The 16678-nt window shown below is 43.2% G+C and overlaps 1 protein-coding gene across 1 annotated transcript; it reads left to right on the top strand.

Moving 5' to 3' along the window:
* Positions 1-695: 695 nt before the first annotated feature.
* Positions 696-4506, top strand: RPL6 (ribosomal protein L6). Its single transcript, XM_015080261.3, has 6 exons — positions 696-962; positions 1059-1157; positions 2314-2457; positions 2987-3035; positions 3654-3838; positions 4316-4506. Exons 1-6 carry the CDS (start codon positions 726-728, stop codon positions 4466-4468), a joined length of 867 nt encoding a protein of 288 aa, XP_014935747.2. The 5' UTR covers positions 696-725; the 3' UTR covers positions 4469-4506.
* Positions 4507-16678: the final 12172 nt, after the last annotated feature.

The following is a 16678-nucleotide window of genomic DNA, read 5'->3' as shown; positions in this document are numbered from 1 at the left end:
GCTCGCCACCCTCCTGGGCTGGGGATACTGGACCCCTCTGGGGATCCGTAGCGGAATAGTGGGGCCTCGGGGAGCATGGTGACAGCGCGCGCTCTGGAATCCCGGGTTCGGGTTCGAAAAGATGCTGCTGAGTTTGTCTGAGCCACGTTGGGATTTGGAGCCGAGGCCAAATGCTGCTTTTCCTTCTTCCCACGTCCGCGCCCGGAAGTCGCCTGTTGGCTTTGCGCTTCTTTTCAGTCTGGCCTGAGTGTGGGCTGAGTGTGTCTGTGTCATCTCCTAAGCCGAATTTCTCGAATGAGCCATTAGTCTGAAAAGAGCAAAAGCTCTGGACGCGAATGGTTTCAGGGACAGCGTCGCTGCTTCATAGCGGTGGGGATTTATTTGTCAGATTTCTAGTTCCCAGAACAGTAATGGTGAAATAATGGAATGGAGACTTTTGACCACGAAATATTTAGCAAACAGATGTAAGATTTCTTCAAATTAAAAAAAAAAGTTGTAGCGTATTCGGGAGACAACCCCAAAATTAACCATTATGACGGTTCCAGATGTGTGTGGTTTTGGAGGAAGACCTATCTTACAGGGGAGGCATGAAAGAACGTCAGAGGTACTTGGACAGAGAAAGTGAGGGTTCCTCCCCTCGGAAGCCTATCCGTGTCCAGTTTAGATACTGTTTTGTTATAAGGTAGTTGGTGAAATGCCTTTCTTTTTAATCTGTGTATTGCTAGATGGCGGGCGAAAAAGCTGAGAAGCCGGATGCTAAGGAGAAGAAACCTGAAGCCAAGAAGGCTGATGCTGGTGGCAAGGTTAAGAAGGGTAACCTCAAGGCTAAAACGCCAAAGAAGGGGAAGCCCCACTGCAGCCGAAACCCGGTCCTAGTCAGAGGAATTGGCAGATATTCCCGATCGGCTATGTATTCGAGAAAGGCCATGTACAAGAGGAAGTATTCAGCAGCTAAATCCAGGGTAAGGGATGAAGGGGAGTCACTGAGCATCACTTACCATTCTTAACCTGAGGAATGTTGGTCTGCCTCTGACTTTGACGCATTTGTGTCCTGATAGATTGAAAAGAAAAAGAAGGAGAAGGTTCTTGCTACTGTCACAAAACCAGTTGGTGGTGACAAGAATGGTGGTACCCGAGTGGTGAAACTTCGCAAAATGGTAAGATTTGGAAGATTTGAATGGTGGGAGGGGTTTTTGTGTGTGTGTGTTTACCTACTGGAGAATTACTAATGGAGGATTCTGGCCTTACAAACATTTGTAAACTTTTGGACCTTAAACGTTGGTTGGTTGACATTAATTAAGTAGATATTAATAACTGATACTACTTAAGCAGATATTAATTAATTAATTGACTCTTCTGTGCTTCGGTTTCTTCGCCTGCAAAATGGGAATGAAGGTTTGCCTCACGGGGTTGTTGTGAGAATTGAGGCATGAAGCCTAGGATGCTGCTAGGCCTAGAGAGCGTTTGCGGACCAGAGCACGGTTTCTTGGCTCCTCTTTAACCACCCACAAGACCCAACTCTTTCTCAGTGTTTGCTCTGCAATTTTCATTATGGAAACATGCCCAGATGTATTACAGTCATCACAGTTGGAAATTACTGCCCCAGAGAGAAAGTGGCGCTTTGATTCCTGGTCACAGTTTTTTTGTGAGCTCGTTTTTCTGTTAGGTACTAATGTTTGAAGTAAAAGCAAGAGGTTATTGTGAGTTACTTGTCACACCCTTAGTAGCAGTCTTCGTGTGGGGTCTTGTTTTCACAGTAAGTGAACTGGTGCTCTTGATGTAAACTGTGTTTTGTTTTGTTTTGTTTCCTTTACGGATAAAATGGGAGTAACGCATGTTGACGGGGAGGGTGTGAACACAATTAGAATCGAAAAACAAGCCATGCCTCCTTCGTAACCTGCAAAATGTGGATCAGACGTGTTGTTTCTGGAGAAGGACGGTTTAGGTTAAGGTCAGGGACCCCAGAAAAGCTTGAGAATCCCTGCCACAGGACCGTGTGTAATGCTAGGACCGTGTATGATAGCTTGCCATGGAAGTCTCAGGTTTGGTTTAATCCCAGATTGACGGTTTTCATCTTTGCCTGAACACACAGCTCTGTTAAATGGATTCCACCCTATGTTTTACATGGAAAGAGTAAGCAGCATTGATCTTTGCCAAATTTAGTATCTACGGACAAGTGAAAGTGAACTGTAATAGTGTAAATACAGCATTTGAAGTAGGTGAAAAGGGTGTAGCAAGTGTTTCACTGAGACCACCAGCTCTACTAATCTGATGAGCTTGTTTAAATAAGATGAACCTATGGATTCTCTACAGCCTAGGTATTATCCTACTGAAGATGTGCCTCGGAAGCTGTTGAGCCATGGCAAAAAACCTTTTAGTCAGCATGTGAGGAAACTGCGAGCTAGCATCACTCCTGGGACCATTTTGATCATCCTCACTGGGCGCCACAGAGGCAAGGTGAGCAGAGCACCTCGGCTCGTGGAGCTTCGGCTCAGGTGTCTGAGCCGCAGGTGCTTGATTGTAATGGGTCACACTCCAGGTGGGATTCTTTATTTGCCTGCAGTAACTAGTTCGCGGTGGGTGGGTAGCCCATAACAAGACCAGCAGCCCAGTCGCTAGCATAACGTATTTAGTCCGTAATGTACGATAAGTTATTACCATTTCCTGCTGTTGGGCTTATTATAGATGATTCCCATGTCCCTGTATCTGAAAGTACTTGTATAGATTTCTAGGGATGGAATTCGTGAGTTAAAGGATATTAAATAAGCATTAGAAGTAATGGCTGTTCCTTAAAAAGAAGCACCCAAAAGTATTGCTCATATCCAAGGGTCATCCCTGTTGGTAGTTTGGTGTAGTTGCTTCCAAGATTGCTGAGCAGATACGTATTGAGAAATTTCCTTTACCAAATTTATAAGCCTATGATTTGATTAACTCAGAAGTGCATTTGTAATTGCAGAAATGTCTGAGATTTCTGTTTAATTCACAGAGAGTGGTTTTCCTGAAGCAACTGAGCAGTGGCTTGCTACTTGTGACTGGTAAGAAAATCCTTGAATTTTATACTCTCTGAAACTTGGCATTTTTTTTTACATTTATTTATTTATTTTGAGGGGGGGGGCGCAGGGAGAGACCCCCAAGCAGGCTCCACACTGTGAGTGCAGAGCCTGACCCAGAGTTCGGTCTCAGGAACCATGAGGTCATGACCTGAACTGAAATCCAAGGGTTGGACACTTAACTGAGCCATCCAGGTGCCCTGAAGCTTGGCATTTTTAAGTGTACTTTTGTACCCACCTAAATGGAATTTTCAGTGCTATGTGGTTCCGTGTCTTATTTCATTGTCATATGTATACCTGAGTTGTGAGGAAGCAAGTGTTTACTTTCTGTGTGGCAACATATCACCAAGTATCTGCCACCTAAAGTGCAGAATGGTTGGCTGTTAACTGCAAGGAATGATCTCACAGACTTGTAATTGGTCTTCCACTTGGAACCAAAGTGGAGTTGCTAAACAGGTAAAAAGTGAACTGTTCACTCTGGAAAGCAACGCTCAGTTTAAATTTGTCAGGAACCTGTGGTTTTGACCAGTGTGTTTGAGTGACTGCTGTCTCCTAAGTCTTTGCTTTCTTTTTGCCTTAGCGTATTGATTTTTCCCCCCTCAGGACCTCTGTCCCTTAATCGAGTTCCTCTGCGCAGAACACACCAGAAATTTGTCATTGCCACCTCCACCAAAATTGATATCAGCAATGTGAAAATCCCCAAACACCTCACTGATGCTTACTTTAAGAAGAAGAAGCTGCGTAAGCCCAGACACCAGGAAGGTGAGATCTTCGACACGGAGAAAGAGGTAAGCTGCTTTTTCTGTCTTCGTTTTTGATAGCTCCAGCTCCTCTGGGTGGGAGTGAAAATACAGTTACGAATCGATGAAGAAAAGTCGTAAATCATGAGAAATGTCTGGGGAATAATAGTGTTCCAGATGCTGCTGCATTCAGTAATTTTTAATGGCAGTTGAGAGCTCATCTCAGAATCTTTTTGAGAGTTTTCGTGGAGCTCTGAATTCACTGCTACTGTTCTAATGGGAGTTCAGCCTCGTTTATCCTTGATGTCTATTAAAAAAGACAAAAGGAAAAGAGCTACTATTTTTGTTATACTCGAAACAGGTTGTATTTCACAGCCCTCCAAGGAAAGGATTATTAAAATTACATTCTAAATATCCCTGGGATTGAGTATTTGTGAGCTAGGATTCCTGAGAGGACTGGAGTGTGGTACTTGTGCCCTACTTTTAAATGATTTTCTTCTTTTTTTTTCCCTCCCTTCCCCCTAGAAATATGAGATTACAGAGCAGCGCAAGGTTGATCAGAAAGCTGTGGACTCGCAAATTCTGCCAAAAATCAAAGCCGTTCCTCAGCTTCAGGGCTACCTCCGCTCTGTGTTTGCCCTCACGAATGGAGTTTACCCTCACAAATTGGTGTTCTAAATTTCTTACAAAGAACCTAATTAAATAACAGATCCATCTCTTTTGTGTCTTTTTTTTCTTTTTTGTTTTTAATCTTTCTCTGCCCAGAGATGTGGTTTGACTCTGCATGCTTGTGGCATCTTGGCCTCTGCTAAGAGCAGTCGGGGTCGGGAGGCTGGCACCAGCTGCAGTGGAAGCTCCACTGTGTCATCGGTTTGGATCAGCATTCTTGCCTTCCTCACCGTCTGGCTTGCCACCCAGCACCCACCAGTAGGAAATAGCGACATTTCCCCAGTCATTACTGAGCAGGTCAGTACTGGGCTATGTGGACAAAAAATAGCTCTTCTCTTCAGGCCACAAACTTTCCTTTGAATGAGTAATACCCATTTCTCCTCCATAATCATTGCAATCTTGTATATCTGGTTTTTTAAAAGCATACATAGCAACATAGCAAATGAGTATAATTATTTACCATCTTTTTTTTTTTTTTCTGTTTTTTAACCAAAAAGCCCTTATGCTGTACATACTATTACACAGATGACAAACCGTGTGTTTTGGTCATTCCATAGAAAGTCCCATCTTCAGGGGCACCTGGGTGGGTCAGTCGGTTGGGTGACCGACTTCGACTCAGGTCATGATCTCGCAGTTTGTGGGTTCGAGCTCCGCATCGGGCTCTGTGGTGAATGCTCGCTCGGAGCCTAGAGCCTGCTTTGGATTCTGTGTCTCCTTCTGTCTCTACCCCTCCCCCACTTGTGCTCTGTCTCACTCTGTCTCAAAAATAAATGTAAAAAAAAAAAATTTTTTTTTTTTTAAAGTCCCATCTTTACTGATACAGACTATAGTATTCCCTTATATGGATATTTGGGTTTACATCTTTTGTAAATACATACACAGTAGTAGATGAGTTCTCAAGTGTGCACACAGGTGAGTGAGTATCTGGTAAGAATTATTTTTGGCTGAGTAAGGATTTATGCATTTTGATTTTAATAGATTGTGCCAAACTGCCCTCTGTGGGGTTTGAACCAGTTTAGCGTCTGTATAAAAGTGTCCAGGGGTGCCTGGGTGCTCAGTCAGTTGAGCATCTGACTCTTGATTTTGGCTCAGGTCGTGAGATTGAGCCCTGCCTCAGGTTCCACAGTGGACGTGGAACCTGCTTGGGATTCTCTACCTCTGTCTCTAAAAAAGGGTTCATTTCTCCACAGGCTCCCTAAACAGGGGGTCATCAGATTAGAGGTTTTGGCAGTAGATAAGGGAAAGATGGCCCTGGTGGGGTGTTTTTTAAAGTTGATCTAGTTGACGATTAATATTTGGTGAAATTCGCGATCCAGTGACGTCTATGTAGTTCAGTAAGCATCACCACCACCAAAGTTCCTTCATGCTTCTAAAGTCCGCTCCCACTGCAGGCAGTCATCCAATTTCTGTAAGGTGTAGTTTTGCCTTTTACAGAAGGTCTTATAATACGCCACTTAGCATAACGTTTTTGCGATTTGTTCATATTCATGGTTCGGTTTTTCAGTCATTTGTTGCTCCATTATATCATTGTATTAACTTCCCTAAAATTCACCCACCAAACAACTTTGGGTGGTTCACAGTTCCTGGAGATGGTGAATAAAGCCACCATCAACATTCACATACAGGTTTTTGTGTGGATGTGTTTTCATTTCTGTTGGATGAAAATGCGGGATTGCTGGGTTGTATGGTAAATACACGTTTACCTTTGTAAGAAACTGCTAAGACTTCCATTTTGTATCCCACCAACAATGTGTGAGCTACTCCACTCCCTTGCCAGCGCTTGGTATTTTCAGTTTTGTTAATTGAGAGAATTGACAGATTCGGGTGTACAATGTAATGATCAGTACTGTAAGTCTGGTTACCATCCATCACTGTATGTAGTTAGGAAATTTTTTGTGAGAATTTACACAATCTAGCAACTTTCAAATATATGGTAGTGGTAACTATAGTCACCATGCTGTATGTCACATCCCCATGATGGTCTTTTTTTTTTTCACTTTTTTTTCTTTTTTAATGTTTATTTTTTTGAGAGGGAGAGATAGAGATCGCAAGCTGGGGAGGGGCAGAGAGAGGGAGACCAAGGATCCAAAGCAGTCTCCATACTGTGCAGAGCCTGATGCAGGGCTTGAACCCACAAACTCAGATCATGAGCTGAGCCAGCCAAGTGCCCTATCTTTTTAATTCTAGCCTCTTGAGTAGATACATAGCTATGTGCTTGGATACATTTTTGAAACAAATCTAAACATGTCACTTCTGGCTACGGCCTTTTAGTGGCTGTTTATCACTCAGGTTCAGTTCCAAAATCATCTTGGCCACAACACAAGACCCTCTGATTGGCCCGTTTCTTCAGCCTACTCTTCTCTCTGGCCCATCAGATACCAATTACAAGCAGTAGATCCCTCCCACCTCCCAGGTCATCCCTCTTTGACCTGGCTACTTGACAACACTCCTCAGATTCAATAATTTGCTATCATGACTCAGAACTTGGAAGCGCCTTACTTGAATTTATTGTAAAGGATACAACTCAGCCAAATGGAGGAAGTCTATAGCACAAGGTAAGGGTGGGGAGTAGCATGGAGTTTGCATGTCCTCTCCAACACTGACGTGTTCACCAACCCAGAAGTTCATCAAACCTTATAATCCCCAGCTTTTTCGAACCCCAGGCCCAGGCCCAGTACCCCCATTCCCTCCCTGCCTTAAGTCTGGGTAGGGCTGAAAGTTCCCACCTTATAATCAGTTGGGCTTTCTGGTGATTGGTCCCTTCTTGAGGCTAGGGTCTCATCCTGTAAGTCACCTCATCAGCATACACTCAGGTATGATCTAAAGGAGCTTCTTAGCAATAAAAAAAGATACCCCTACCACTTGGGAAATTCAATGGGCTTTAAGAGCTCTGTGTTAGGAATCGGGGACAAAGACCAGATCTATCTATGTGCTCTACCACATTCCCCATGTCAAAATGTGCAGCTTAGTCACACCTACCAAATCCCTTTTGCCAAATGAAGTAACGTACACGGGGGGGGGGGGGGGGGGGGGGGGCGGGCATTAGGCCATAGACACACTTTGGGACCATTATTCAGCCTACATCACCTCCCAAGCTGTAGTGACCAAGGCCTAGGGCCTGATTCCCAGTGTTGGTGGCTCTAGTAAGTGTTGTACTGAGTTCGGTGCTGCTCTTCCATGTGTAATTCAAAAAAAATAGTGTCAAGGTACAAATGACATGTAAGGACACAATAATGCTCTGGCTTTCCCCATTGTACAAGTATACATTATACAAGTATAAAATGGGAATTTCTGGGGTGCCTAGGTGGCAAAGTGTCTGACCATGTGGTTCTGAGCCCACATCGGGCTCTGTGCTGACAGCTCAGAGCCTGGGACCTGCTTTGGATTCTGTGTCTCTCTCTCTGCCCCTACCCCACTTGTGTGTTCTCTCTCTTCCTCTCTTTCTCAACAATAACACGTTTAAATAAAATGGGAATTTCTTTGGGAAAAAGGTGTGGAATAATACATTCAAAAAATAACTATTGAGTGCAGGTCAATTGGAAACTAGAGGTTAAAGTCAGCTTTGGGGATCAAAGGACTTAGTTTTGAATCCTTGTTTTGCTGCTTATTCACTTACCTTTCAGATGATCACAATAGCAAATACTGTGGTCCTGAGTATGTGCCAGAGTAAAGTATGTACTTCTGTAGAATTACTTTATTGTGGTAAAATATATGTAACAACATGTACTATTTTAAACTTTTCTGAATGTACAGTTTGTATTGTGCAACCATTACCACCATCCATCTCCGGACGTTTTTGTCATTCTAAACTGAAGTCCTGTGCGACTCCCCTTTCCCTCTCCCCCAGCCTCGGTAGCCTCTATTCTACCTGTTCTCTCTATATTAGATGGAGATACAGATATAGATTGGGTATAGAATACTATGAATATCGTTAATACAGAGTATACTATGTAGCTCATATAAGTGGAATCACACAGTATTTGTGTCTGGATTATCTCACTTTGCATAATTTCTTCAAGGTTCATCCATGTTCTAGCTGGTGTCAGAACTTCATCCCTTTTTATGGCTGAATCATATTTCTTTGCGTGGGTATATTGCCTTTTGTTGACTCATTCACCTATGGATGCACATTTGGGTTGTTTCTCCCTTTTGGCAACTGTGAATAAAGCTATTGTGGCCATGACATACAGATATCTACTCAAGTCCCTGCTTTCAATCATGTTTGAAATTGCTTGGGGGCCCCTGGCTGACTCAGTCAGTAAAGCATGCAACTCTTGATCTCAGGGTCATGAGTTTGAGTCCCACGTTGGGTGTCAAGGTTATAAAAATTCTGAAGATTATGGGCTGCTTGGGTGGCTCAGTCGTTTAAGTGTCCAACTTTGGCTCAGGTCATGATCTCACGTTCATGGGTTTAAGCCCCGCATCGGTCTCTGGGCTGACAGCTCAGAGCCAGGAGCCTGCTTCAGATTCTGTGTCTCCCTCTCTCTTTGCCCCTCCCTGACTTGTGCTCTGTCTTTCAAAAATAAACATTTAAAAAAATTTTTTTTAAGTTTATTTATTTTGAGAGAGAGAGAGCACATAGGCTGGGGAGGGGCAGAGAGGAGAGACAGAATTCCAAGCAGGCTCCACGCCATCAGTGCAGAGCCCGATGTGGGGCTCAAACCCACACACTGAGATTACGGCCTGAGCCGAGATCAAGAGTTGGACGCTTAACTGCGCTACCCTGGCGCCCCCCCAAAAAGTTATTTTAAACAGTACCTTTAAAAAAGAAGCGTGGGCACTTGGCTGTTTCAGTCCATGGAGCATGTTACTCTTGATCTCTGGGTTACGAGTTTAAGCCCTATGTTGGGTGTAGAGATTAGTTAAAATCTTAAGTGGGGGCCTGGGTGGCTTAGTCCATTAAGCATCCAACTTTTGGTTTTAGTTCATATCATGATCTCATGGTTTGTGAGATCGAGCCCCATGTTGGGCTTTGCGTTGACAATCTTAAGAAAAAGTGGAATTGCTTGATTGTATGGTAATGATGTTTAATTTTTTGAGGGACCGCCATACTGCTTTCCACATTAAGAGCTATACTTTTAAATCCTGGGCACCTGGGTGGCTGACTTCGGCTTGGGTCATGAACTCATGGTTCGTGAGTTTAAGCCCTGCATTGGGCTCTGTGCTGTCAGCACAGAGCCTTCTTTGTTTCCTCTGTCTCCCTCTCTCTGTGCCCCTTCACCCCCTCTCTCTCAAAAAAATAAACATTAAAAATACCATTTAAAATTTTTCTTAAAAAGATACATACTTTAAAAAATTTTTTTTTTAACATTTATTTATTTTTGAGACAGAGAGAGACAGAGTATGAACGGAGGAGGGTCCAAGAGAGAGGGAGACACAGAATCTGAAACAGGCTCCAGGCTCTGAGCTGTCAGCACAGAGCCCGATGCAGGGCTCGAACTCATGGACAGCAAGATCATGACCTGAGCCAAAGTCGGGCGCTTAACCGACTGAGCCACCCAGGCGCCCCAAAGATACATACTTTTAACTCCCTTACTACCACTATAGGAAGCAGGTTCTTGTATTTTTCACTATCACTCCTATTTTACAGATGGGAAGACTAAGGTGCAAAGAGGTTAAGTAATTCCTCCAAATGGGATTTGAACCTGGATTGTCTGGCCCTTGGACCCATGCTCTTAACCATGTCCTCTGCTGCCCCTCAGATGATTAAAGCAGAGCCTTGTTTCAATTAATTTCCCTACATGTGGACTTCCCTACAAAAAGATGACTTGGAATTAATTCATTTAGTGATTTTTTTTTTTTTACTTTGATTTTCCTTAATTTTTTAATGTTTATTCATTTGTGAGAGAGAGAGAGAGAAAGTGGGCCTGACGTGGAGCTGGAACTCACAAAGCGTGAGATCATGACCTGAGCCGAAGCCCGATGCCTGATCGACTAAGCCACCCAGGTGCCTCTAGTGATTCTTCGACTGTGTATTAAGCCCGGACTATGTGCCAAGCACTGTGGTAGACATAATGTGTCTTACAGTCTAGCAAGGGAGACCAGCATCTACGTTTGTATTGGTCATTATTTAATTGCAGTTAACTAGTCCTAAGAGGTATAGTGTGGAAAGACGTTGAGAAAGAGGTGGACTTGTGATGTTTGGGGAGGTCAGGGGAGTTCTCTGTGAGGTAGTGAGACCTGAAGGATGAGGAGTTTGACAAGCTTCCCAGGTGAGGAAGTGCATCTAGGCTAGGGGACAGCAAGTGCCAAGGCCAAGCAGTAGGAACAACGACACAATTGGTAAAGAAATTGAAAGAAGCGAGGGTGACCTTCTTAGATCACAATGGACCCTGAGAAGAGGTGAAGAAGCAGCCGAGAGGCGGGAGCATAGGGAGCGGGTAGCGCATGCAAACCGTAAAACCACCTTACAAATGAATGTGTGAAGTCTTTTGCACAGCATCTTCAGATTCAGCACTAAGAACATTTATGGAGCAACTACTTTATTCTAAGCACCACGCCAGGCACTCAGGATTTAGAGATTAACCAAAAAACAAATGTCCGTATTGTTAGTGGTTGACAATAAAAAGCATGTGTTTCACCCCTCCAGGGTCTGTGGGTAGGCTGTGGGTTGGCTGAACTTCAGGGCTGGGATCTGGAGGGCTCAGCTCCAGGCTAGGGGCTGGTGGCTCAGTTCTGCCACATGTCTCATTTGGGGACCAGCAACTCCCAAAGCGTGTGCTCCTCTTGACTGGTACCAATGGACACAAAGACATTTTAACCTCTGCTCATCTGCTAAAACTCCATTGGCTGAAGCATGTCACATGGCCAAGACCTCAGTGGGGAGGGGAGATCTATTTGACCTGCTCTGATGGGAAGTTTGGGGAAATTGCCCTATTAGTCTCGGGGCGGCAGTGACAAAGCGGCACAGGCTGGGCGGTTTAAAACAACAGAAATCCAGTCCCACGGTTCAGGAGGCTGGCAGTGCAAATTTAGAGTGTCAGCAGGGTTATTTCCTTCTGGTGATCTTTGGCGTTCCTTGGCTCCTAGATGCATCACTCCGATCTCTGTCTCTGTGTCTCTGTCCAAATTTCCCTCTTCTTATGAGGACACCAGTCTTTGGATTGGTGTTGAAATCTAGCATAACATCATTCTGACTTGATTATATCTGTAATGTAACCTATTTTCAGAGAAGGAAACATTCACAAATTCTGGATGGACATGAATTTGGAGGGAACACTCTTCCAACTAGTACAGTCTCATAACAAAGGGCATGGCTGTATAATTTTAATAAAGGGAGAAAGTGAAGAATTGAGAAGACACTTTCCAATCCACCATGGGACTACAGCAAAAGCCCAGAGAAGGGAATGATGATGATGTCTAGTCTGTGAACTAGGAGTATTTTAGTTCAGTGGGTAGAGAGGGGGTGAGGACCATGACAACTGATGCTGTAGCCCAACAAGAGCTTGATCCTGAGGATTTTGTGGGGCAACAGAGGAAGTCAAGAGAGATCAGGATTTTAGAGCCAGAGGATAATCATATTTGCATTTTCAAAAGCTTCTGTATGGACATGGGTCTAGAGGACACAAGGGAAAACTAAAATATGTTAGTAAATGAACAGTTGCAGGAATCTGACCAACTAAGTGATTTTTAATTTTTTTGATGTTTATTATTTGAGAAAGAGAGCAAGCAGGGGAGGGGCAGAGAGAGAGGGAGACACAGAATCGGAAGCAGGCTCCAGGCTCTGAGCTGCCAGCACAGAACCCGTTGCGGGACTCCAACCCACAGACCATGAGATCGTGACCTGAGCTGAAGGCCGCCGAACCAAGTGAGCCACCCAGGAGCCCCCCAGCTTAGTGATTTTTAACTCATTAGAACCTCCGATGTGAATTTTTACGGGAAAGAAACTTGCTGACACAAAAATAAGTAACTTCCAGGGCACAAGCTTGAATTATACTAAAATTGTGGGGAATAAAAACCCCCACCGGTGTGACTCTGGAATCCTAATGCTGCTTCAGACCGAATTCCTTCGTAACAAGGATATTGAAGAGAAAATACCCTTATGCTCATCAGACACAACCATTTTCAAGTTACTAGGTGCATATCTAGTTCCTATGGATGTATGTAAATTTCTACATACATCTGATTTTCTTCGTAGAATACTATTTCATGAATATTTTATATTGCTGTCAAAACTTCAAATTTATTCTTTTCAATGGATGCATACTATTTTATTTTAAATGTACATTATTATCTCACTTCCTAGATTTTACACATGCTATTCTGAAGGCTTGGAAAACTCTACTGCTACCCTTCCCCTGACTACAGTCCTCACTTTTGGTCAGTTTTTGAGCCTCCACATTAATGACATTTGGGGGTGGCATGCAAATGTCAACATGAAGGGGGGAACTGTTCTGTGCATTCTAGAATGTTTAGCCGCATCTCTGGCCTCTATTTACTAGATGTCAGTAGCATTCAACCCCTTCATGATGAAAAAACTCATCCAGGCATTGCCAAATGTCCCTGGTAGGCAAACATCATGTAGGTTCTCCACGGTTGAGAACCACTGCTTTAGATCTCCTGCTGGCCCCCAAGTCTCACCCCAAATATGACTCAGGTGTCTCTGCTCTATGTGCTCCACTCCCCCCCTCACAGATAGGACTTCTTGCACTCAGGGAACACTGAATTAATGAAAACAGAGTGCTTGCTTTTCCTTTTGTGAAAACTCTACGATTGTGTCTTTTGCTCACTTTTCCTTTGTGTGTGTGTGTGTGGGGGGGGTACCATTTCTTCCTCTAAATTTTTGCAGCAGGGGAGATTTTTGCAAATTGGCAAGTCAGATTTTTTTTTTTTTTTAATGCTTATTTCTGAGACAGAGAGACGGAGCATGAGTGGGGGAGGGGCAGAGAGAGAGGGAGACACCGAATCCGAAGCAGGCTCCAGGCCCTGTGTCAGCACAGAGCCTGATGCGGGGCTCGAAGTCACAAACCGTGAGATCATGACCTGAGCCAAAATTGGACGCTCAGCCGACTGAGCCACCCAGGCGCCCCGGCAAGTCAGATTTTTAAATTCCGACGCAGCAAGGCCTCTGGTGCCCACAGGGGGGCGCGAGAGGACACAGCAACTTTCAGAGCTCCAAGGTGCTTGATTTTACCAATGAGAGCTGCACCCAATGCTGCCTCATCTTTGGGCTTTCATCAACGTGGAGGCTGGTCCCTTAGCGACGGTAATTCAAAGGAGCGCCAAGGAGAATTTCTCCCTCTCCGTTTTCAAATACATCTTTCATCCGATTTCCTTTCCCTGCCGCTTCATAGACCCACCCCTGATCCGAAATAATCTTCCTTGAATTAAAAAAAAAAAAAAAAAGGAAAAAGAAAAAGAAAAAAAGAACAAGATCTACCAGATCATTTGGAAAAAAAAAAAGATTTTAAGTAGGTGTATGTTTCCTCTTTGAGACTGTGATTAGTGAGATGGAAATAATCAATCTCCCCCACAGTTTCTGTCAGTGTGTGTGTCTATTTAGCAGATGTGTGCATGTGTTTTTTCCCTTGGTGCTTTGAAAAACCTTAAAAATTAACATGGATGCTTTGTTTAAAGCTATTTTAAGCTTTATTAAGGCTTTTCAAGGACCACTTATCTTCACTCCACACTCGCATTTTGTGAGCCCAGTAAGGATTACAGGCTCATTTTAGACAGTCAGCTGGTACAGAAAAGCCAGCAGAAGGGAGAGATATTGCAAAATCCCAGAGGGGCCCCAGCTTGAGCTGAGGCCAGTGAACATCACGTCAGCAGCTGGGGCAGCAGGGAGATGGTCTTCATCAACAAGCTTGCTCTCTCTTGGGGAGATGCTTCCCAAGAGAAACTGAGGTCCAACCTACCAACACTATTTTTCCTGCTTTCTCATGCTGCTTGTTTGCTTCCCACTTAGGGTTGCCCAGTCAAAACCTTCTCTTCTCTTCCCATCTCGATACTTCAACCTCATTTTTGAATGGAAGAGTGGAAAGGACAATTCCAAAGAAAAGAAATCATAAACCATAAACCTTTTTTTCTATGAACCTATGAATGGATGTTTCCTGTGTGCATAGGTGTGTGTGTGTGTGTGTGTGTGTGTGTGTGTGTGTGTGTGTGTGTTGATTAATTTGGATTCTCTGCATCCGGGCTTCCAGCATAGAGTTCTTTTGACCAGGGACTTTCTTTGTCTTTCTGACCATTCTAGAAATTCCCAGTAAATGGTCTTTTTCCAGAGGGGGTTCTATAAATATTAATTCATCAGCTGCCTCATCATGGTACGGTGGCAGGCATGCAGTCCTATGACTAATTAATTACTGTTGCTAAAATATTAAATAACTATTCATTATGCAGTCTAAAGACTTTCAGCCCTGGGTATGTGCTGTTTTCATTAATTAGGGTGAAGGACAATAGTTTCTGGGCATCTTGACTCCTGATCTTGAAATATAAAAATAAGAGCAGGAGAATGTTTCTCTGAGCTACACCGATGGTTATTTAGATTCTAAAACCCGAGCATTTTAAAAATTGTGATGGTTGGCATTAGGTTGGGAAGTTGTAAGCAAAAGAAAAGAAGTGCTTTCTTTACAGCCAAAATAAGGAAGCTGGGATCGTAGAATGAGACAGACCTGGGTTCACATCTGAGCTTTGATAGTCATTGGTTGTCAGACATTGAGCAAAGTATCCAGTGGAGCTTTGGTGTCCCAACTGGAAGAGACGACAATAATACTCCCTCTCTCCTAGGGTTGTTGTGAAATGTTATTTTATTCCATTGGCCTGTTTCATTGTTTTCATGGCACTGATCTGCTCTGAACTGCTGGACTTAGTATTTCTTTGCTCCTTGTCTGTCTCCCTCACTAGATTGTTGTCTTCCTTGAGAGAAGACTTTTCTGCCTTAGCACAATGTCTGTTATACATCAGGAATCAAGAAATATTTGTTGAAAGAATAAGAGAAGCATAGCCATCTTTCTGTGGAATATCTTTGACATACGTTATTAGAACTGTCCAGCTCTCTGAGAGCAGGGAGTCCATTTTTCCTGTATTATTTCAAGGATTCAGATATAGCTCCATTCTATATGCTTCCCAGGATTTGACATCTACTAGAGGCTCAACAAATGCTTGTGGAATAAGTATCATAAAATTGAAATTTAACATTATAAGAGGCGTGAGATTGTTAACAGTGCCATGAATAAGAATTATTTGTTTAGGAGGGAGGCAGTGCAGGATGGAGCCTGCTATCGGTTCAAATCTTGATTCTGCCAATTCCTAGGCAGGTGCAAGTCACTTAATTCTGAGCTTCAGTTCTTGTACAATGGGCTGTTCATGAATCATCTGAAGGGTGTTATGGTGGATAAATGAATAGAAGTATTCTGATTCCTAGGTGTTCAATAGCTTTTTAAAACAAAATTTTTTTTTGCTTTTCTCAAATGTAACACACACTCTAGGAAGAAAACTGGGAAAACATTCCAAAGCACAAACCATAGGTCCCCCAGTCAGTGCATTGCTGAAATTTACCCATATGTCATCAGGCATGATATCCTCCAGTCTTTTATTCCGTATCTACAGTCACACATGCTGTGTCATTTTTAAAATGCAATTGTAGGGGCACCTAGGTGGCTCAGTTAAGTGGCCGACTTTGGCTCAGGTCATGACCTCCTGGTTCATGAGTTTGAGCCCTGCATCAAGCTCTGTGCTGACAGCTCAGAGCCTGGAGCCTGCTTTAGATTCTGTCTCCCTTTTTCTCTGCCCCTCCCTCACTCGCACTCTGTCCCTCTCTCTCAAAATTAAATTTAAAAAAATTTTTAAAAAATGCAATGGTACATAGACATAGTTAAATTCCAAATTTTCCTTACTATTTTAGCCTGATTTTTTTCCATTTAGCAATACATTGTAAACATTCACTTGCATTAATATTTTTCACAAACATTATTCTGAATGGCTTCATAATATTTCATCTTATGGATATACCATTATTATGGTTAACCATTTCCATATTGGTGGATGTTTAGACTGGTTATAATTTTTTCTCTTATAAAGAATACGGACCTGTCCATCCCTGTGTGTGCATCCTTGACAATGGGTCTGATTATTTCCTTGGAACAACTTCCTCATAGCTGAATTGCTGGATCAAAGGGAATGCACCTTAATGTCCTTGTGATTCATTTGCTTATTTATTCTTTATGAAAACTACTTTTCAGAGCAGTTTTAGGTTCACAGCAAAATTGAGAGGAAGGG

This window comes from Acinonyx jubatus, chromosome D3 (assembly GCF_027475565.1).
Source record: "Acinonyx jubatus isolate Ajub_Pintada_27869175 chromosome D3, VMU_Ajub_asm_v1.0, whole genome shotgun sequence".
Classification (NCBI taxonomy): domain Eukaryota; kingdom Metazoa; phylum Chordata; class Mammalia; order Carnivora; family Felidae; genus Acinonyx; species Acinonyx jubatus.
The sequence above is the reverse complement of the archived record's forward strand: the minus strand, read 5'-3'. Positions and strand labels throughout refer to the sequence as shown.

What these genes read in the sequence shown, in the direction of transcription:
- RPL6 (XM_015080261.3), top strand. Translation starts at nt 726, where the DNA reads ATGGCGGGCGAAAAAGCTGAGAAGCCGGATGCTAAGGAGAAGAAACCT. An exon ending in ATTCAGCAGCTAAATCCAGG is followed by an intron (nt 963 to 1,058) that starts GTAAGGGATGAA and finishes GTGTCCTGATAG; the next exon opens with ATTGAAAAGAAAAAGAAGGA. An exon ending in TGGCTTGCTACTTGTGACTG is followed by an intron (nt 3,036 to 3,653) that starts GTAAGAAAATCC and finishes TTCCCCCCTCAG; the next exon opens with GACCTCTGTCCCTTAATCGA.